The 24,443-nt window shown below is 29.9% G+C and overlaps 1 protein-coding gene across 1 annotated transcript in view; it reads left to right on the top strand.

Moving 5' to 3' along the window:
* The first annotated feature begins 16,594 nt into the window (after positions 1-16,594).
* Positions 16,595-24,443, top strand: part of Trpgamma (Transient receptor potential cation channel gamma) — a 121,364-nt gene continuing 113,515 nt past the window's right edge. The window contains 4 exon segments of the mRNA XM_080160558.1: positions 16,595-16,784; positions 17,236-17,308; positions 19,850-19,891; positions 20,287-20,363. Of these exon segments, the coding sequence (XP_080016684.1) occupies positions 16,753-16,784; positions 17,236-17,308; positions 19,850-19,891; positions 20,287-20,363 (224 nt within the window). The 5' untranslated portion in view covers positions 16,595-16,752.

Genomic DNA, 24,443 nt, shown 5'->3' on the forward strand with positions numbered 1-24,443 from the left:
TCTTGCAAATTGATCAATTTAGCAGTTCACAATATCTTTCAAACAACGTTCTTCTATTTAGTATAGGATTGATAATTTTTTTTTTATATTGCTACATCTAGCATTAGATAGATATCAAAACCTATATATTAATACAAGAAATGTTACCCCTAACCACTAAGAGCTTTGCTCTTCAATAAGAAAAAAAATGTGTATGTTAATATTATCTTTATTTTACTTCATGTCAGAAACCTAGAAAGAAATTGATTATTTTCAGATATCAAATTATGTCATACAATATCTTGGATTAATTTTCAAATAAGATTGAATCCCCCACATTTTGCTAGAAATTGAATTTGCAAAACTTGTGAAACTAATGATAAGTTTCAAGTTTCTTTTGATAAAATAATATAATTTCGTTGAATAATCTGGAAAAAAAAAATTATGAATTTATCAATTAATTCATTTGAAAGTAGGCTTATTTAATGTACAGTTTGCTGAATGTTTTTTTTTTAATGTTTAATATCAAGAAAACAAATTATTTAACATAAAATATGGATGCTGTACGTATTGGTGCAAAAAATGGGGACAATTTTTAAATTGATTTGACGGGGCTGTTTATTTACGTCACAAGTGAGGGGAAAGAATAGGGAAGGAGGAAAGAAACCCCCTAGAAAAGAGATGGGGGTATGACGTCACACGCCAAAACAATTTGAAATTTGTCCCCATTTTTTGCACCAATACGTACAGCATCTAAAATATGCAGTATATGTCAACTATTATTTAAAATTAACAGGATATGTGTGTGTGTGTCTGTCTGTCTATACCAAAGGAATAAGGATCTCTGTAACTATCGATGGGTTCCCTTGAAGTGTAGCTTTTCATAGGTCCTAAGAAGATTTGAAAGTTTTTTTTAGGTTGTACCACTACCCTCACAAGAGAATCGCCCCTAAAAAATGCCCCCATAGGTGAACCATCTGATTTGGTGGGATAAATTTTTTATATGAACCATGTCTCTTTGGAGGGTGGACTTACAAAGCATAGATAATTTTAATTTTTTTTTGGGGGGGAGTAGACATTAAAATTTTTATAAATATAAATCTCTGAATATTTCCTTACTAAGATCAGTCTGTATCTAAGTTCACAAAACCATTAGCCTTAAGATTTATTCCTTCTCACTCAGTCATATAAGAAAATATATTTCTTTCATTCACACATACACACATTCACTCACTCCACACACACTAACACACACACACACACACCCATACATACAGACAGACATAGATTTATAAATCGGACAGATATACATTTTTTATAAAAGTAGAACATTGATTTCCGAAAATATGAGATTATTGAGGGTATCAATCAAAGTTAATCAAGGACATTCATATGTAGAGAAATACGAATGTATAATTAAAAGTTAAAATTAAATTATAACAGTAAACTATAGAACAGTATAAAGCAAAAATTAATAGCCTACAAAGGCTCATGGCGAATCTATTTTCCAATTATATTTACAAAGTAAGTTTTTTTGTCTGAAGCTTAAGAATGTAATAACTAACGAACTATTGAGTTTTCACTTTGAATACTGTAGTCCTTAGATGGTAGGGGCGCAGAGGTTGTTTAATTTATCAAGAACTATTTTCAATTTAGATTTTATAATAAACAATTGTATTTTGTTATTAAATTATTGTATCTGACCGTTCTTATTTAGCTGTTTAACATTCTTATATAAGAGAAAAATAAAAACAACATTTTTAAAAGCTTAGCTGATAATTTAACATATTTAGTACTTACTCTTTTTTGCATCCTCCTTATAATAAAGTAAAAGGATGTTTGTCTGTTTGTTTGTACCGAAGGATCTCGCTAACCGCTGAACCGATCGGGTCTTCATTAACAGGGTAGCTTCTCATATGTCCCGGGAAGGTTTATAACTATTTGGGGGAGGGTACCACCACCCTCACAAGAAAAATCACCCCAAGAAAACATTTCCTCCTCCCAATTTTTTAAACTAAAATTAAAAAAGGGGGGGGGGGAGCACAGCACCCCCACCAAATTTTTTTTTACTTTTTCTTTTAAAATCTAAAATATCAAAATTGACTCTCTCCTCCTCAAGTACCCTAGAGGCCTCTAGGGGCGTAGCCGCTAGTTATATTATATAGTAGCATCATTAAATTGCACATACATTTAAATTTTAAACTAGTGGTTGTATCCCTAGCCAATAGTGACAGCTACTCTAAATTGCAGGTTTGGATAGGTTTAATAGATAGCAAGTACCTAGCTGAACTTATTACTTTCGTTGGCTTAAAACTTTAGAAACTTTTATCGAAGATTGATTGTTTGGTTCAAACTTGTAGTATCCAAACTTTTTATTCAATTATTTCAATATATCACAGAAGTATTCTTGTTCGTCATATTTTGAGGTGTAAATTTTTTTACAGTCACCATTGTCTTATCCCTCAAAATCCCTGGCAAAGATAAGATTATCATTTTTTATCTGCAGCAATGGCTATATTAATGGTTATTTACTATTGTTTCTTTCTATGTTAAGAGAGGATTATGGTATTAAGAATATAATGGAAGAATACATGGTAGAAAATAAGCCAGAATATTCACACAAACATAAAGAGGGATCAGTATTCTTGAAATTAATTATATCAAAACAATTTTCAATTACAAAAGGGTCATGGTAGGGGGGTGGTTCGAAATAAGCCCCCTCCCTCAAGTAAAAATTTTAAGATTATAAGAATAAGTTAATAGTAGTCAAATCAATCTCATCCTTAATATAAATAACAAAATTAAAACCTTTTATATATTAGGGAGAGACTGGGGGTGTAGGGGGAGGGGGGGGGGGTGGGGCTTGTAAATTTAGCTGATACTCATGTTCTCATTCGTTGACTTTAAAAGTTGGACATTATTCTTAAATTTTGATTATTTGGAAGAGGTAACTTTGATGATTTTAATAAGGGGGTGCAATTCAATTTAACATCCATTGTCTATTACAATAAGATTCTTCATTTGAATAGTTGTTATAATTATTTCATCCACTAATTATATTTAAATAGCCATCCCCTTCCAAGCCCTTATCCACTGATTGGTATTGAGTAGTTATTTGTTATGTGCGCCTATTTATCATACATCAATTATGACTGTTTGTACTCCCTTGTATTCTAACGTCCTTATTTTCTTTTTTGTAACAATAGAATCTTCTTCAAGGCCTGCTTATACCCTATTGTGACATTATTATTGAATGAAACTTTAGAACTAACGTATAAGGCAGAAAAGAAAAGAAAACAAAGGAAAAAGAACAAAGCTATATGGTAAGGATAAATATATGAGAATATTCGTAAAATAAATATATACAAAGATAAATAAAAAAATTAAAACAAATTATTTTATAATTCTTTTCAAAATTCTAACTTTAAATAAATAGAACATTTCTTTTCCTTTTATTAAAATGACTTAAGGAGATATATATATAATATGTATGTATGGATTTTATTAGTATTTTGAGTTGTGGCTACTTTATAACTTTGGTATTGATATATGAATTTATTAAAATTAAATACCAAAATAAAAAAAAAAATATGATAAAGGGTAAATGTAAAATTCAAAATGGTTGATTTTGTTTATCATAAATAAAATTAATGCTTTGTCTATTAACCCATCCCTTCCTCTCTGAAGTTAGTGCATTATAATATTTATCTCAACTATGACTCTATCAAACAATTAACATTTACATATTTTCTATAGATCATGCCATTAAACAAAATCATATATTTTATTGACGCAGCAACTTTATGATTATGATATGTCAGTTCGTCTTTGTAACTAGATTTTTTAGCTGTCTGATTTGTTTGTGTAGGTTCCCTGTTGCTTTTTAAAAGCGAAGCTTTTCTATAATTAGGGTCGGTCCGTACGTCCGTACTTCCGTCCGTACGTCCGTCCGTCCGAGATAGATAGCTTTCATTCGTTAATTTAGGCAGGTTAGAATTGTCCTATCTATTTCAAACTTTGCATGATGATTCCTGTAGTAGTTGGGTACGATTTAGAAAGCGTAGCAACTCTATAATCATTACCAGAATGTCCGTACGTTTATTTTAAACATGTTGATTTTTCTACTTTTTTAACAACAAATTTTCGATTGTTTTAATTATCCGTTTGATCTGATTTTTGGTATATTGATTCCTGGGACAACAAAGAACTATATCATAAGCGAAGCAACTCTATATTCAAGTAAGTATGTCCATAAACATTATCCTGTTTTTAAGCAGTTTTTCAACAAATTTACCTACAATTTTGATTCGACATTTATAATTTATGTTCCGATTTTTCAGTTTAGATACTATACAAGTGTTAATGTCCGTTTGTCCTACCGTTTCAGTGCTTCGCTTTTATGGATGTTGTCATCCTTGTTAGTCACATTTAAGAACTACTTCATGTAAAAGGGTTTTTGTTTGCTATTCTGAAGTCTTTATTCTTTTAAGTCTAAGAATGCTCATTCATCGCATCGTGTAAGAGGAAAATGAAAATTTTAGGACAAATTCCTGTTTTGTTGGCCCGGATTGAAGGGCGGATGATGATTCATCGTCGACTATCTATAGCTGTTTACTGTTTGAATGATTTTTAGGTTTTTGAGCGATTTTGAAAAAATATTTTTTAATATTTTAGTATTGGTCAGTTATTTTGCTTGATTAATTCTTAGACTATTATCCATTGCTAGTTTTACTTTTTTTCTATGCGTGAATACGTGTGAACACCGTATAGACAAATGAGCTGTAACTTTATCCTAAGCTAACTGGTTAACAACAAGAAATATTTACCTAATTCTTACTTCTTCAGTTTTCTTGGTTTTTAGGCGAGACTAGGGGTAGGTATATAAGTTTGATTTAATGTTTTAATTTGGATTTCAATTAAGACTTTGTAGGGTAATATTATGTCGACATCAATAGTTTATGTCGAATATATATCATAAAATAAAGTGGACTATTAGAAATATTAACACTATCAGTAAAAAAATATAATGAGCCAAGAAGTTTCTGATGTTTTATTTAGCTTTGAGGAGGGGAGATTTAAAATGGTTAAGGGTGCCTACAGAAATTTGTTAACTGATATATTACATTTCTAAAGAGGGGTGGGGCATTATAATGACCTCCATTACACACAGAGTAAGGGAAACCAAGCTTTATACAACATATTTCGCGTGTTGAAAATCATTTTAAAACTATTTTAATTAGGATCATTATTTTTAGAAATCAAAATATAGTCTTCATTAAAAATTCTCTTTTACTGTTCCTTAGAATATATAATATATGTATAATTCTATATAAATTTTTGGCAATTAAAATATTTAATATTCTATATTTTGAACATCCTTATGATAAAAAAAATACTCTAGAGGCATATTGTTTAAATCAGCCAATAGAAGAATAATGGCGGTACATTCAAGAATTTTCATAGATTGAAACATTTCAAAGAATGTCCATAAGCCCATTTTAAACATGTTGATTTTTTTTTACTTTTTTACCAACAAATTTTTATATGATCTAATCATCCGATTGATCTGATTTTTGGTGTGTTGATTCCTGGGACAACAAAGTATAATGTTATTAGCGAAGCAACTCTATAATAAAGTCCTATAAATGACCATAAACATTATCCTGTAATTACAAAACAAATTTACTTACAATTTTGCTTTGACTCTTATACATCTTTATTCTGATTATTCAGATCTGGCACGATATAAGTGTCAATGTCCGTTTGTCCTACCGTTTCTGTGCTTCGCTTTTATGGATGTTGAAAGAGTAGCTTTGCAACCAAAAATAAACAATATTAAATCATTCTTATAAAAGTGTTTTGTAATCTAATAAAGTACTTATTTCAAATAAAATAATATATTGTATATTTGTATTTCAGCTTACTAAATAAGCCCTTACATAACTTTCTAAATTTCTTACAAAAAAGACAAGTACGATCACCCTACACGATAAAATACTGAAGAAAAAAAAAATAATCCAATAATAATAATTTTGTATTTTTTTTTACGAATTGTCATTTTTTCTTAGACCTTAAACATTGTTAATGATCTTTTTTCGTTGTTTATAAATTCTTTTAACTGTTTGAATATTCAATTTAAAAAATACATAAGAATTAAACAACTTATCTTGTAGATTCGCAGTAGAAAATAATAATTCTAAGTATCTAAACTTATCCATCTCATATATTCCCAAGGAAGAGTTAAACTATTCAATATTAATGTTTGTGTGCATCCACAATCTTTAAGAAATTTACTTTAAAAAAATTATTATAAGGTAAAGTCTAAAATCATAAATTAGTATGATTCAGCATCGAATAGACAATTGAACTAAAGACATTTCTCGATATTTTAACTTTTAAAAATAGTGAGTAAGAGTTAGCTCCGGCGGGAAGAATTTACTCTGAGGTACCAAACTTACATAAGAGTCTATTTTGTTCTCAAATAGAGTATTTTCGAGTCCACTTTAATTTTGATTATAGAAACATAACATAACTTAAAACAGCTTAAAATGTATCCCTTTTTAAGTTTTGCATTCATCTAAGATATAGGAGTTTTTAAAACTAATAAATTATATAAACAGACAGGGATTATAGAATTACTAGTAAAAGAAACTCATCTGTATAGAAACTATAGTTATATTTAGAGAGAAATAATCAATACATTACTGCTTAAATCGGTGTAACACATACGCACAGTTTTATTCTAATTATGAAGTAGCTTTACCACGAATAGACTATCGAATAATAGCGGGTTCACCTCTTGTACTTTGGTGGAAGGTGGAAGGTGAGCATAAAAAAATCTCAGGATCTGAGCGATGATTCACTAAAAGTAAGAACTCAATCAGTCTAGAGGTTGGCAAGATCTGAACTAAAATAAAAACTTTCTACTTTATATAATAGGATTTGTCTAAGAGAAGCTTAATTCAAATTTGTTACTGAAAATTTGTATCAAGTCGAAAATAAGAAATAAAGTTTTTAGGGCATTTTTAAAAGCTGCATCATTGAAATCAGAATACCACATTAAATTAATATTAAAGAAAAAAAAATGAACGGGTTGCCTAGAGCTAGGAAAAACACATTTAAAAATTACCCTTTTGCAATTGAGAAGGGACTGCAATTTTTTCTGGAATAATTTATAAACACGTTTTGAACCTTTGGATACTTGAATATGATATTGATTTAAAATAATATTGTCCAATAAAGATCTAAATTTGTGCATAATCATTGCTGCTTTGCCATTTTTTATCGTCCAATGTCTTATCTCTTAAGAGACCTTTTCAGAGTTTAATTTAGCTTTCAAAGTTGCAAAATAATTACTTTTCCTTTGTATTACCGACTTGATCCGAAAATTGTTTATTTAGTTTATATCTGGTGGCTCATATCTTACAATGTTTATTTGTATTTTTGTCCAGAAACTTCAATTTTAGATTTTTCATTTTTGAATTATCAAATACATTAAATTAAATTAAATTTGAATAAGAACTAAGAACATTTGATGGTTGTTTCAAGGAAATGGTACATCTTAAGTATTAATTAAATGTCTAATTTTATAGGTTTTAATTAACAATAGAATCTCGTTAAAAGAAGCTTTCTTTAAAAAAAAATAACTCTTCATAGCTGACTTACTATTTGTATAAAATAAAAGAAAACCTGTCATTTTGTAAAGATGATGTTATCTGTTATACGATGCTATACATGATCTCTCAGTATGGCTAAGAACCGGTTCTAATCCAGCGGATATTAATCAGTTTCAAAGCCATACAGGAAATTAAATTATATTTCTTTCCTTTGACATTCAATAGATACGATTATAAAACTGTTATAAAATTAAAATCTATGTTTAATATTCGTAGAAGTGGTAAAAAATTTGAAAAGAAATACGACTAGGGAGATAACTTTTACAAGAACACAAAACCAAGGATAGACATTCGAGTGTCAAAATCAAGTAAAGTTTAGTTATTTATTCATATGCTAGCGGCTATAATTTTTCTAGGGGCGATTTATTTTGGGAGGATGGTGGTACCCTTCCCCAAAATAGTTATAAACCTTCTCGGGACTTATGAGAAGCTACCCTGCAAAGGAGATCCCGATCGGTTCAGCGGTTCCCGAGTTCCTTCGATACAAACATACAGACAAACACACATAGACATCCTGTTACTTTATTATAAAGATATTCATGTTGCCTCTTGTTTTGATTACAAATGTAATAACTTTTATTCTTTTCTCGAAATTTAATCAAAGCGCTTATTGTTTATTGAATAGAAAAATGTGCTTATAACCAATGTAATATACAGTCTAATCACCTTGTTTACCTCAAGAAACTTTCTTTGTATCTTCAGATAAGTTATCCCTGTCCTCGATTATATGTTCTTCCTAGAATAGACTCGCTTACTCACTCTCATACCCAAGTATTAAATCATTTCCGTAAAAAAAACACAATAGAAGAACACAAACATCTAAATCTCACTACTAAGAACTTTTTTCGGACATTCATATGCATTTTTGATTATAGAATTTATGGCATTAGAGTAAGTCGTCATGTCTCAAGGACGCCAAAGCTTTTTGGACCATGGATCTTAAAATTATTATTACTACAGCAGCAAAATTCCTTCTCTACTACGCCCCTGAAATTTCCATAATGACATTTGACATTGCAATTTTACTTTAACATTTTTTTTTGTATCAGAATTATTGGACAATTAATGTAAGATTATCTATCAATTTAACATAAGGTAATTTTTTTTTAGATAATTGTCAAATGTCAACAGTTCCCAATTTATTACTACAGAAAAACCTGTTCGTTTCCAACACACAAGAAGATCTTAAAATTTTTGCTTATTCTTTACTAAAATCTTATAATTTTTTTTTCGGAATGGATTTCACATTTATCGAAGTGAGAGAAAGTAATTAAGCTACAACTAAATTAGATCAATTCATAGACACACAGATACACAGATATTATACAAATTAGACAATAAAGTATAATAATAGTTATTTATCACATTGTATTACAAACATCTTTTCGCAGATATAAAATTGGTACTTGCTTACATGTGGTAGACTGGAGCACCGAAAACCCCCCCCCCCCCGCTTAGTTTTGACAAAAATCAAAAATAAGGGGGGGTAGTTTTTTAATGTCTGGAAAAGGCAAGGAGGAAAAGTGCTCAGCAAGGCAAAGACTTAACCCCCCCCCCCTTAATTTTGAAGAAAATCAAAAATAAGGGGGGGGTAGTTTTTTCACTGTACAACACGCCAGAAAGTTGAGTGAGGTAAATCAAGAAAATCCAGTATACCAGAGGGGAAACCTTATTACAGGGATATTCATGTTTTGGGGCATAATTTCCTTATTTATTGACTTTGGCCAGTAAAAGGTTTTAATTTTGCGCAAAATTAAAACCTTTTACTGGCCAAAGTCAATAAATAAGGAAATTATGCCCCAAAACATGAATATCCCTGTAATAAGGTTTCCCCTCTGGTATACTGGATTTACTTGATTTACCTCACTCAACTTTCTGGCGTGTTGTACAGTGAAAAAACTACCCCCCCCTTATTTTGATTTTCTTCAAAATTAAGGGGGGGGTTAAAAACTACCCCCCCCCTTATTTTTTATTTTTGTCAAAACTAAGCGGGGGGGGGGGTTTCGGTGCTCCGGTCTTCACTTGTAAGCAAGCACCATAAAATTATACAATTATAAGATTAAAACCAGTTTTTGTTAGTCCCCAGATGCCGAAGGCACGAGCCAAAAAAATTGATTTTTAAATTATAATTTTTATTTCAATATTCGTAGAAAACAACTGGATATAATACGATACAATGCATAATATTTCATTATGGCTTTAAACCGGTTCTAATCCAGCAGTTATTATTAACTGTTTCGAAGCCATACTGGATATACAACCTCTTCAAGGGTAAGGTACATGAATAAAAATAAGTCAGTTATCTAGACCATCCATACATTTACATATAAGCATAGTTTAGGATTAATCCGACCACAGTATTGGTTAGAACCTGGTCTGGTTCGGTTTATACACATTTTGGTACGAAAGTGCATTTTTTTTATAATTCAAACCTTATAATATGTTAGCTATAAATATGCATTAAAGTAATTTTTCTTCTTTGGAAAGTTGGTTGCGTCAAAATAGTAAATTTTTATCATATAAGATGATTTTCTCTTTTTAGAATGTATCTTTACCAGCTTTGTAGGTATTTGAAAAATTTAATTTCAATCCACTAGTCTTAGCTCACAATTTTACACAAAATATAGGAATAAAAAAGTTATAATATTGTTTTTTTTTATATAATGCGGTATTACTTACTAAGTAGCATAGTTATTTTTAATTTAACAGGGCTGGGCAGCCGCGTGTCACCGTGACTAAGCCTCAAATTAAAACCCGTTTGGATATTATAATTTGTTTTGAAAAAAGAGATTGCAATATCATCTAAAGTTTATATTTAAAACTAAAATGAAAACTAATTGTCGACTTAAATCCAACCCCCTCCCCCTTTCTATTCCCTAATTTGCCCCTAGAGGCCTTTAGTGTCGTATTTGCGCTAGTAAAAGAATATAGTTTGACTGTAATTGAGTCTATGAAACTTATGCAATAACTCTAAATTACCGTCAAATCTCTTTTTCTTCAACTAAGGCAACTACCCAACTCTCTCCTCCATCCTTAAACAGTTTTGTTAAATTTTTAGGTGAGGCCTTTGGGGCTAATTCTGTTTGTAAACTAATGGAGTTATGGTTGGTGCTATACTGAAAATATTAAGAATTCTATAATATTTTACTTTTTATATAGATAAACACGCATATATAAACATAAAAACAAGGTCAAAAGTGGCCATCACTAGTATAAACTGTATACATAGTTTATCAACAAATAAACAACACAATTGAACAGATCAAAGCCTTTAATTTAAAGAAATACTTTTTTCATTTGTGTTGACAGTTTGATCTGTATGGGAAAAGAGTGCAAACAGTTCTAGAGTATCAGATCAACCACTAAATCACACACATACACACACACACACCACAGAATGACACACATAAAGACACTTCCTGAATCATTATATTTCTTTTTCCTTTTCTACTTTGGTTGAAAGTTGCTAGATTTGCCCACAAACCAGTGAAATTATTGCCTTTGAATAAAAATAAAAACTTTAAATTTATAACATAATTGTAAATAATTGACAGGAAAAAAATCCTCCATTTTCAAAGTTTTCCCTAATGATTCGGAATAGGACTCTAAACCATAACAACAATTTAACTAATCATTTGGTTAGCGTTGGCTTTCAGTCCGTAAAACCATAATAGAAATTTTTATTGCAATTCAGTTTGCTTAGACTTTTATTTCATCATCATCATTAGGCACGTCTCTCTATTTGAATGTGTAGTCCAGAGTTCCTCCATGAATTCCTGTCTTTGGCAAGTTTTTCAGCTTCTCCCCATGTTAATTCTATTTTAATAAGGTCTTTTTCAGTGCTCTGCCTTCAGGTCATTTTTGGTCATCCCTGTATATGTTTACCAGTGGTGGGGTTACATCTTAAGCACTTTTTTGGCAACCTGTTTTGTTCCATTCTGTACACATGTCCTAGCCACCTTAGTCTTTTATATTTCACTTCTGATTCAATACTATTGCACTTGGTCTTAGTATACATTTCAATGTTTGATATTTTGTTTGGCAAAAATATTTTGCAAATTTTTCTTAGACAGCTATTGTGAAATGCATTAAGTTGCTTTGTTTTAGTTTAGTTAGAACTGATTTCACAGTACTGATGTAAAGTCTGATTTTTGTTTTCAGAGCAAGTTTTTTTGATTTCCAAACATTGTGTAGACTGTTGAAAGCAACCCTAGCCTTGTCTATCTATGTGTATTTTTTGGATATATTTGTCTTTTTTATATTTATTCTGTTGGTTTGTTTGGTCTCTAAATTTGGTGACTAGATTAGGATAGGACTGTAGATGTCTGCCTTCAATTCACTATAAAGAAACAGGTGGGAAGCATTGTTAATGACAAATTTTAATCTCAAAAAACCTCCTTTGATACAAATTTAATAAGTAAATAAAAGAAAGGGTAAAGATCTATTGACCACTGAAATGATTGTAACGATTTTAAATATTTCCCCCAAATTGCTAGTGGTGCAGCCTTGAGTACTGAAATTAGAGAATATCACAAGTTATTAAATTGTCTAAAGGAAATATTATGTGTAAGAAAAAAAAAATTCAAACCAATCACTATGATATACTTCCATTCCTGTAGAAATCTGTTTGTCTGATTCTTGGACCTTTATGTTTGAGCCTATGTTTTTCTCTTGGTGTGTCTGGAAATAAGTACCTTTTATATTACAAAATCTGCCTACTTTTTATTTTTATTTTTTCCTTTTGATATTTTTTTATCTCAAATAGGGTAAGGACAGTTCTATATTTTTTAAAGGGGTTTGGAGGGATTTAATCTTGATAGGATGTACTTTAGGGTTATATTGGGTACTGGTAACTACTGTTTTCATACCATTCTATCAGATAATTTAGTTTTTGTTGAGACGAAACTGAGGAAAATGTGCTGAATAATCAAATCTTTTTGCACTACTTACCCTTTTCTAATTATCTCACAAATTAGAGGAGATAGACTCTCAACTTTTTCTAAAGGAATTATTAATAGTGTTTGTAGATGAGCAGTTTCTATATAAGTGTATTTCTTCCTTTGTCGTCATTTCTTTTTGAATCACTGATTCATACTTTTGGTATCTTCTTAAAGTCCAAAATTTTATACTGAAATAGCCATGGCCTATTCCAAGCTTTATTGTAATTAAAAACTCAATCGATCTAGTTGTTAGCGAGATCTTAATTGTTTGGCTTTTTAAAAATTGAATTTTGAAATAATAAGAAATTAAAATAAGTTGTTAATTTTTACTTTTTATTCTAATATCATTACATTAATCAGTTGAATATTTACGTTTTGTTAGACAATAAATATTGAACAAAAGAACTCAAGAAATGGAATTGTAAAATATGATTTATTTTTCTTTGTGAATAAAACTTTCGTCTTCTCAATGCATAAATCAAAATAATTTTACTCGCTGAAATTTTGAGTTCTAAGTAAAAAGAGAAGAAATAAATAGACTATTTGTTGAGGTAATTGGTTACATAAAGACAAGTTACAGAGGGGGTTTCCAAGCCTTCTTTAGTTGATTTTATTAAATCAAAGAATTATGCATCATATTTAGTCACTTATATCTGAGCAACTTTTACTCTACATATGAAGTGAAGGATTTGAAGATTTTTTAGTAAATGAATCATTCCTTTACATAACTATAGTTTATCTAGAAGGAAAAATATATTAACAGAATTTAGATTAGCTAAAATTGAATTTAATATTTTTCATGTTTTCTTTCTTTCAAATGATAAGTCATCCAAAATGATAGTGAACAGTTTTCCTGTGTAAAGAATAGTTACTTATCTTATCAATTATCTTATTATATTGTGCAAAAGTTGCTGTATTAGCACAAATTTAGTATTATCTGTTTCTTGAGTAGTTTTATCTCTAAAGTTATATGTGATTACTTAGAATATTTTTTTTGGAAATGCTGCTTTTCTAAAAATATTTTTTTTTTATAAAAGATGTCTGTCTATAGGTCCATTTTTTTTAGTGTTGGTATAGTGGTGATTTCCCTAAAGTGGCTGGTTAAGCACTAAAGACCTACCCCCCCCCCCCCAAGTATTTTAAAAAATGAATAGAAGGAAAGGGGAGTGGGGGTGATTATCATTGCTGAAGAGGGTACTTTCCGTGACAGCGCCGATATAGTTTGTAATAATTCATTCCTAAAATCAATTAGTTAAATGTGGGAAAGGTTAGTTTTCAGAAATTATAAAAAAATATGTGTTAAATCCAAATTTCCTTTCATCCCATTAATCCCCTTTAAAGAACAGAAACTATTGTTCTAAAATGGTTTAACGTATTGTGCAAATCCAAGCTTAGCCTAAAGTATATGATATTTTCATCATTTTCCTATTTTCATCAAGAAAATACATGTTTTACCTTTTTGCCTGACTGACTTTTTATACCCTAAGGCAATGAGACATATGTTGATTTATGCCTAATTACCCTCACCACAAGAGAGACACATTACAAGAATACTGCCAAATTAGGCATAGGTGTCTTCAAATATAAGTAAGAAATAGGAAAAATAGGTACTAAAAATAAAGAATATTTATTTACTTTAATTTCAAATATACACTGTCAGCAATAGGAAAATGTTGAATCAGAAATTAATGCCTATTTCATTGGCACACTTTGAAAAAGAAAACTTTTAAAGTTATGAATATGAAAAGCAGCAAATTAGTTAGTATCATTGCAATTGCAGCCAATTAGCACCAAACATTCTCTTTGTATCATTAACTAATCAGAAATAGGAATGTTAGAACCAATCACCATAAAGTATTTTGTTGTACTTCTTTGACCAACAAACTATGACATTTAGGATTTGGTATCAAATCAGAATAAAGAATTCTTTCCCTCTTTCTTATTTTCTTATATTTCATTAGGGGTAATACAAACATTATACAAGCCTTATCAATTTAACCCGAAAGCTTCCTTGACAAGAACTGCAAAACAAAGCATGCCACTTAGATGGAAACCCATTCAAATAATCCGTAGCAACCCAAAGATGGCACTCACCTGGATTTATAGGATTTGTAGAGTGTTTTTATGGCATGTACAATTTTCCAGGGACCTAGGGTTGAAGGGTGGCGTAAATTGGCTTCAAGATTTTTGTGTCGACTTCACATTTCTGTATGATTATATAAAATGGAACCTAGTAAAAGTGGCTGACTCAGATTATGACGTCAAAAAAATTAACCGATGAGAGGCCACTATAAATTTTACCATTGGTCAATTACATTGTATTCTGGCCTCTCATTGGTTAATTTTTTTTGATATCATAATCTAAGTCAGACACTTTTACTAGGTTCTATAAAATGTAAGTCTTTCTATTCTATAAGATAGATTAACTTTATATATAAGCATGATAAAAATAAGATAGGTATACCTAATTGAGTATAATAAGATAAAGATATTGTGAGGATAAATATATCTACCTCTATTTAAGAACTTGGCTTTTACAAAAAGAAATATTGACGGACCAGAGTTTTTTTTTTAGTAGATTCACAATTTAAAAAAAAATTCTAGCAAATTTACCTTCCCTTATGTCCAAACAAAAAGGAACTTATAAATCTCTCTTTATGGAGTCGATTTCGGTTCCAAGTAAAGGGCTATAGATAAAAAAAAATTATAGATAGACGGGTGGATCAAAGTTAAAACTTATGTTATAAAATTGTAGATTTTCTTTTGTATTAAGCTGATTATCTAGAATATAATATCTGGTGTAAATGCTTTTCAAGAACATTTTATAAATGTAATGGGAAATTTAAAGTTTACGAACAAAGCAGCCAATAAATAAAAAAGTTTTAAAAGTATGAATTGTAATTTAATTCAAATATATCTTTTTTCTGTATATATCCAAATATTATTGTCAATTAGATTACCAATATTAAGCATTGAAAAAATTTCTAGCCTTATGATAAGGCTCAAATATTATATAAATTACATTATACCTTATATTGGGGAAATAACAAGGCAGTTTAGTTCTTAGATTGAGATTAGGAAAATTTAGTGCTATCATGTGTCAGAAACTGCTGTAGATTTTTATGAATGATTTGAATTTGGATAGTATTGTAATGTATATTTTTGTGCTAATGTATCTTTTTGTATCATATTTAAGCTGTGTTCGACCTCTAAATTGGTGAGGTCATAGTTTGAAAGGGAAAGGTTTGCTGTTTGTTTTACCTGTCTGTTTTCGAGAGTAATTACCCCTTGGGAGTGCTGTTTGCAAATGAAGAACAATATAATTATACAATTTTGAATTTTTCAGACCTATAAAAATGGTGAAGAAGCCAAACTTATGTTTAGTGTATGATGAACAAAACAACCTAGATATAGGGATGACCATAATATATATTCTAAAAACAAATAATAGAACAGAGAACTATAAGATGCATTTTATAAACTAGAATTGATGAGCTTTCTAACAACGTTCCTTGCATTTTTCTACTAGCTAAAAAACTTTTACATGGGCGGGGATAGTTAGGGTAAACTCAAATTGAGGGTGGTGTGAGGTGGGTATTATAGGGGTGTAATACAGACCCAGGAGGATATTGTTTAGTTGGCAAGGAGGTGAATACACCCTCCTAAATGTCTATCATCCTACATATCTAACATACTCAAAAGTAAAAAATCCTACTTTAACTGCAAAAAAAAGTTTAAGAGGTGTGTGACTTTTTTAGCTTGACACTCTCATTGACCATTTCATGGATGTATCAGTGGGGTGAAAATCCTTGTCAAGGGGTTTGTAGAGGAGTTCAAGGGGGTTGGACATCATTGGGGCTGGATATACTCTTTCTGCACTCCAATGCTTCTAAAAATCAACTTATTATTGGCATTATCTTTAACATTTCTAAAAGGAAATAATTAAATCTTTTTTGTGCTGTTTTACTATTCGTTTCAAAGAATATTTATTTCTAGGGATGAGATATGAAATTTAAGTGAAAATGTAAAGAAAAACCCAAAACAGTGATAATCTTAAATCAAATAGTTTTTAATATGATGGACCGAATTCTAAAATTGATGAACTAAATAATGAACTATGCATAAAAACTTTTTGTGAGAAAACAATAATTGTTATCATGGAGAATTATCCTCAGGAGTTACAATTCGAGTAGGTCAGGAAAAGATTGGATTGGTTACTTACCAACACATAAGACCGTCATCATACAATGATTAGTAAGTTATAGACAAATTAATCCTAAAGCCAATATTTTTCTTATGTAGTTTGGATTGTCATGTCCTAATGACAATGATTTCAACGTTTAGTGACAGACAGAAGGCAAAAAAATACAAACAGGCATATATCCCAGCTTATACCAACAAAGAAATTAATTCGAGAAAAAATCACAAAAACTATAAGTGTTTTTCAGCTGTTGTTTGGTGGTAACAAATAGTAGAATAGTCGACCTTTCCTTCTGCCCACAAAATATTATTTTAGATTTTTTCGATTGTTAGCTATACCTTACTCCTGCGTGCATATATCCTATTTTAATCCAATATAAAAGAAAATACCTGCCTGAACTTGATTAAACTTATCCACCAATCATTTGCTGATTTGTCAGGGTGATGGATCCTGTAATGGAAACATTGCCAGAAGAGGAGTCAGCCCTGTTTAAGAACAGTCAATTCAGCATGGTAAGTTTTAATCTTACACATTAAGGATTAAGATAGTAATCCTATTATATAAAGTAGTAAGCTTTTGTTTGTCTGTAGCGAATAATCCCACTAACCATTGGACTGCTATGGTTCTACTTTACAGTGAAGCTTCTTATAGGTCCTCAGATGGTGTTAAGTAATTTTTTTTTATAAATAAGTTAGAGTATGGTTTCAGGCTATTTTTCTGTCCTTTTATGTCCCATCGAATACAGAAACCCTAGATGCTAGGAGCACATCCGCTAGTTTATTATAAAGTAGCCACTTAACCTTTTCAAGGGACCTCCAAATGATTACTATTCCGGGGAACAAAATTGTAAATTGATCCTGAGTTTTATTTTTCCCATGATTTGCATTCCAGAAACGTGTGCGTGCGTGTTAGAAAAATATGCAGTTATGAAGGTATTTAAAATTCAAACCTTTGCTTACCCAAGCGTCCATTATTGCAAGGTCATTGTCATACATGGCCAGCTTAGGTTATGTAGAGATGTTATGATAACAAGTTGTAGAACATGGCCTAAATCTAAAAGTATTTGTTGTCAATTTTTGGTAATTTTGTTGATTGCTTAAGTTTTCTAGTACATAGCTTTGAGGCGTGAAGCACTCTGCAAATTTGTTATGAAATTGAAAATAAATACCTTTGAAAAAACATAATGAACCTAAATCCGACGCTGATTAGAAACAGATTTAAATACGCCATGAAAAATATATTTTTTTTTCTCAGAAAATTTGCCCACAGAAACTGAAAAGACAGAACTAATTGTTTCTCAATAAATATTTGAATATTTGTTCTAGGTCCTTGAAAATATTACTTTTATGCAAGTTCACAATGTCCATGACTTTTAATGGTATGATAATAGCCTCTTTATAACAGGGATAAGGTATTGCAAACAAATTGAAAGTATGAAAAAAAGAAATAAAAATAAAATATTATTTTATCCTTTTCGTAATAGCCAATGAAAAGTTTGAAAAGGCGGCTTGATTAAAATAGAATGATTCCATTTTTATTCTATTTTTTTCTAAAACCAAAAAAGAAATCACAATTAACAATTATATAATTATCCAAAAGAATAATAAAAGTTCAAATACCATATCACGTCCCTGAAAGCAAACTATTTTAATGCTGGTGGCCAGGCACAAGGGTTGTGCATTCGTTTAAAGATACTATATTACCCCTTCTTTGTCTGATCGACGAATATTTTGAATACTAGCGGTAATGTTTGGTGAAATAGTTTTATATCAGATGAACTATCCCTTGACACTGCTCTGAGGTGACCAAAGTAAGACCTTCAACAAAGTCTTTATTGCCTTTGAAAATCTGATAAAATTGTGTTTCTTTGGTGAAATTTCATTATTCACTTTCCTTTTGGTTTCAATTTTCAAATGTCGCATGGGAAATTTAATTTGGTCATTTATGTTGGTGGTTAGGGAGATTTGAAAAATAGCTTAAACCCTGCTTAGAATCAATAAAATGCATAGGCATGTATCAAACTATTTTAGTATGTTAAATAGTTATCAAACTTTATTCATTTCTAACACTCAATGGTGTAACTTTTTTTTACTTAAATCAAAAGTTCTTGAAAATTAAATTTTCTACAAAAAAAATGCTGAATATGAAAACGAGAATGCTGAGTTAAGTTTTTTGAGATATAATTTTGGTATTTGTAAATCTATCTTATAAGCGACACATCACATTTGGTCAGCTTAGAATATGCTTTTAATGCAACGATATGAGTTTGGAAAATGGAGAAATGAGAACGTTTTAAAATAAGAAAGTATATTGTTGTAAAATAGTAGAGCAGCAATAATGATTTTAAAAGGACAGGTTGTCGGAATATACGAGGGAATAAGTAAAACTAAAATAAAGAGTAGTTCATGGTTTAAATTATTAGTGTTCAAAGTTTTAATTTTCTTACATAAAAGTTTGAATGATATTTATTATCTCTTTTCAAATAAAACGTACTTATTTTGAACGTTTCGTTTATACTGTGAAGCATCTTAAGATAATTACTTAATGTATTTAATGTTTTAATTAGGAATTAATCTTTACTAATTGTTGGTATATAAATTGTAATATGTTGTATTAATCAAATATTTATCATGTAAGTCTAGTATTTATTTTTTCATGTAATTTATCGCATCGCATTAAAAACATTTTTTTCTAATGATAAAAAATAAAAATCGATGATTTATATTCAATTCGGTAAAAAGTTCTTATAGCACAAAACGATGCATGATTTTTCAGTCTGGTTTTAATCAAACGAAGTTGAGTCAGTTTTTTGAAGTAGGCGTAAAGATAATGACATCGCATTTATCGCAGACAACCAACCTTGATAAGGGTATCGGGTTAAGGCGTATTTAAAATAACAAGAGTGATACAAGAGTAGTAGACGTGACTTGGACCTAGTCGATCAAATTGTAACCCAAAAGGAAAAAATAATTTTCTTAATATATAAAGATTATTTACACATTTTATAATAGGCTATCTATTTTATAAGTTTTCTATATTATCTTTTTTTCCAGACTCCTGAAGAACCCGGGGCAGATATGTCTAAACCCCATCAGGTAAATTTTTTTTTTTTTTTTGGGGGGGGGGGCTGGAAGAATATCTTACCTTCAATAACTATAGGGATATTTTTTTATTTGAACAGAAACCTAATAAGGCTGAAGAAAATTAACCAGGAACCAAGACTATGGGTGAAAAATTGATAATTATTCCCAATCATGATAAACAAAATTACACCTGAAGATAAATATTGTTAGTTGAAAATTTTGACAATACCTGCAAAATATCAAAATTTAAGTAAAGTACCCAAGATTAAAATAAAGTGGTTATAAATTTGTAGGTACCAGTGATACATTCCAATGTGCCACCTTCCCTAAAAAAATAATCCGCTTATCTTCTCCTAATTTTCTAAAAATTTATAATATTATAACCAATAACTCATTAATGTTTTTAGACCATGGGTAACCTTACCTATGAGGAGAAACAGCTGTTATTGGCAGTGGAGCGAGGAGATGTGGCTAGTGTTAGAAGGTAAGCAATTTTTACCTTATTAACAACACTTTGAACTTAACAAAGCGTTTGATATAAAAGTTTTTCAGGTGCAAGAATGTAATATTATTCCAGTATAGCTTTGAAACAGATTAATATCCGATGGATTAGAACAGGTCCTAGGCCCACCGTAAAATAATGTTTAGCATCGTATTACAGAAAGTTTTCACGAATATTGAAATAATAATCGTAAAATAAATACCAGGTTTGTTAGCCTATAAATTAGGATAGACAGATTACAAAATTAAATTTAAAAGTACTTATTATGAAAAATGTTGCAATATCGTCAAGCAACCATAAAGCTATTCAAAGTAAACTAATGAACAATGATAGACTGGTATCAATAATTATAGAGTAGACTTATATTGTAATCCGACCGAAATGTACAATATTATTTTTGTTTTTAGTTGTTCAATCTTTACTAACATATTAACTGAAGTAATGAGAATCTCAATTTCCGTACTTTACAATAATTTAATTAACCTGATGTAATAATAATTAATAATTTTTTAGTTCTCTTTTTGTACATGTTTTCTATGGAAAATGTTTGTTGTATTTAGAGCGAGGTGGTCGTTTCATTATTACCCCCCCCCCCCTTACAGTAAAAAATGGGAAATATATTTTAAAACCGTATATATATTTATTCCCCCCCCCCCTCCCCCCACTGAAAGTCGTCAAGGATAAATGCAAAGATTCTTTGAAAAATGTAGGCTTATAGGTCCAGTAGTTATTCAAATTTTATTGGATACACATACTTACACATATGAATTTATCAATATAATTTATTAAAAAGCTTTTCTATAATTAGGATAGGTCAGTCGTGAATTAAAACAGGTTATAATTGGCCTATCGACTTCAAATTTTGCATGGTGATTAGGTACGATATAGAAAGCGTCTCAATAGTATGTCCTTAAAACAGTATTCCGTATTAAAACAGTTTTTCAACAAATTTTGTTTTGATTTTTATACATTTATATTCTGATTATTCAGTTCTGACACTCTACAAGTGTTAATGTTCATTTGTTAAACCGTTTCAAAGCTTTACTTGTATGGATTTTATCACCCTTGTTTTGTTTATGTATGCGTAGTTATTTTCCAATGTTATGTTTTAGATAAATTGTTGTATATTTTCCATAACTATGTATCAATGATCTTATATTGAAACAAGAAAGATCAATTACATTGATAGCATAGCTTGTACAATCAAAACTAAGAATTAATGAATAATTAATTTTTTTTTTCGAACTTTGCCAAATTTATTAGTCAAGCATTTTTTTCTTTGAAGCCTAAACTTTTAAACACTTTTTTGTTCTCTTGTTTCAATTATTTTGTTTAAGTCCTACGATAATTTTATAACAAAGCCATACCAATCAGTAAAACAAGCTTATTGTAGAGTAGCTTCGCTAATAAAAATAGTCCTCAGAAAATATATATTGTTGTATCTACAATACTGGTGAATATCTAAAAAAAATATAGCGTTAGATATAATTTATGGTTTGCTTGTCAAGCTGTCGTGTTCTAAATTTCTTATTTTGCTATCTCTTTGTTTTCTCTCTCTATTTCTATCTACCAATCTGTTCTATTCTACCTCTATTTAAATCTCGTTCTTTTACTTTTCTTTGCTATCTCTTTCTCCGTCTACATTCAATCACTATTTCCTGTATATTTTTATGTGCTTCGGTACTATAGGACGTAATCAGCCATGCTCTTTTTCTTTTATTGCCTCTGTAATGAAATCCTAAGAATCTTTATATGCTGTTTCCTTAACAAGTATTAGCTAGGTTGAAAAAACATCTTAAACATATTTCCAAGTAAATAATACATAATAATGGATAATTTTCTATATTTTTTGTTGTCAAGAATTTAAGGTATTTGGCGCCAACATAATGCTTCAGAAAGATATAAATTTACATTAATTGAAGGAAAGAATTTGCAATTTTTCCTCTTATGCCTAATCCCTGAAAGGGGCCCTAAACCTGCGAGGCCTATACCCACTTTGCCCTAATTTTGCTGGGCTATTTACCCAACATAACCTAACCTAACCTTACCTAAAGTTAAACACAAAGAAACGTAAAAAATTCTTTGGGGAGTGGGGAGGTTGAGTATTTATTTGTTTCTTTCTTTCTTACTTTGAGAGGAAAGGCAGTTAAATCCCAAATCCTGCTACCTTCTATACATGATATTCTTTACTAAGAATCTTTGTTAGACGTATATTCATAATTTGTTCTTAGTTGCGGGGCTAATACCAAAAAAAACTATATTTTGTCCATCAGTCACTCATTCTCTGTAAGTTTAGTAAAAATATTAGTATTATTTCCGGTTTAAATCTCATCTTATTAATTAAAAATTTCTTTAAAATGAAAAACAATGGGAAGTATAAAGGAATTATTTTATATAGTATTATAGACAGTTTTAAAAGCCACAAGGGTGAAGATTTTAATATTTTTGAATTAATATTCGTGGGAAATTGTCTGTAATAGTGGTATACATGATTTTTTAGTATGGCTTATAATCTGTTCTAAACCAGCGGATATTAAACGGTTTCGGAGCCATGCTGAAAAAATTTATTGTCATTTCTATTCTCAATAATAAAAATCCTCCTTTTCTCTATATATGAATAATTTAAAGGAGCCAAAAAAGCAAATATCAAATAGAGAGAGAGAAAAGTGCATTTTTAGAGATTAAAGAAATATGAAAAAGGATATTTTGTTTTATGAGTTGGTAAATATATTTTATGTTATTCTTTTTTGTGAGTAGCGCAGCTACTCCATATCTATGATATCATTGCATGTCTGATTATTTTCTATAATTTATATGTTGAACTGTTATTGTTAAGCTAAAGAATACCAATTACTTGTAAAATTGCCTTACTTAAACAAAAACATCATTGTCTTTTCAAAGATAGGTACGAAAGATTTCTGATATGGCAGAAACGATCGTGTCCTATTTATTTCAGAGAATTTTAGTAAAGGTTCACGTTTAAGCTATTTAGCGGGGGGGGGGGGGGAGGTGAGAAAGGAAGAGGGTTTTGAAGAAAAAAAACACGTTACTTTACATTTTACGTATTTTTGAAAAGTTTGACAGACCATAAACATAACGATGATACGCTACTTAAAGTTAAAAAAATACGAGTTTTGGTTATGTTTTTCTCTGGATTTCTACATATGTTCACTGGACTAGAAAAGAGAAATCAAACAAAGAGAAGAAAAAGTTTCAATCTAGAAAAGTGTTCTTATGAAATACAGTGACAGGGTTTAGGGTATTATTAAATTAACTAAAAAATATATACATTTAAAAGTGTGTTTTAATGAAATAAAGTTACAGGATTTAGGGCATTATTATATTTGTTGAAAATATGTACATTTAGAAAGGTGTTCTTATGAAAAATAGACTCAGAATTTAGAGAATTTTTACATTGGCTAAAAAGATATACATTTCGAAAAGTGTTCTTTAAAAAATTGTCTTTAAGTGTTGAAAGGAGTTGTTTTATTGGATAAAATGTAAATGATTGAATGTAAAATGAAATTGACATGATTTTTAGGATACTTTAAAAAAAAATCAGTTGCTAGTTTAATGAAAACAAAAAAAATGTTCTGAAAAAACTGAAGGACTGACAATTTGTTATATGCTGCACTCAAATTTTGACCAATACATTTTCCCTGCCTACTTTTACTTTTCTTGTCATGCATCTGACATTGAGGAAATACAAATTGTTTTTAAACTTCTATTCAGATTTTAAAATTTTATTCAAAAATCTTTTTTTGATTATTTTGGTACATGTTTGCATTTTCTGGTGTTAGCTTGGTTGGAAACTTAACCCTTTACTCTTGCAATGATGTCATTTACTTTTATTTGTATTTCATTAGGAAAACCCTTCATGTGATTTTATATGAATACTAGTGCATTTGTATCTGGGCTTTGTATTCGTAAGGAAAGAGAGAAGGTGGTGGATTAAATAAAGTAAAGTTTTTTCAAGAAGAAGCACATAATTGGTTCAAAATTTAGCGAGACCTTAATGGAAAAAAATATACCTAAAATATAAAATATAATCGAATGACTAGT

This window comes from Acartia tonsa, chromosome 5 (assembly GCF_053477335.1).
Source record: "Acartia tonsa isolate MP-2025a chromosome 5, ASM5347733v1, whole genome shotgun sequence".
Lineage (NCBI taxonomy): Eukaryota > Metazoa > Arthropoda > Copepoda > Calanoida > Acartiidae > Acartia > Acartia tonsa.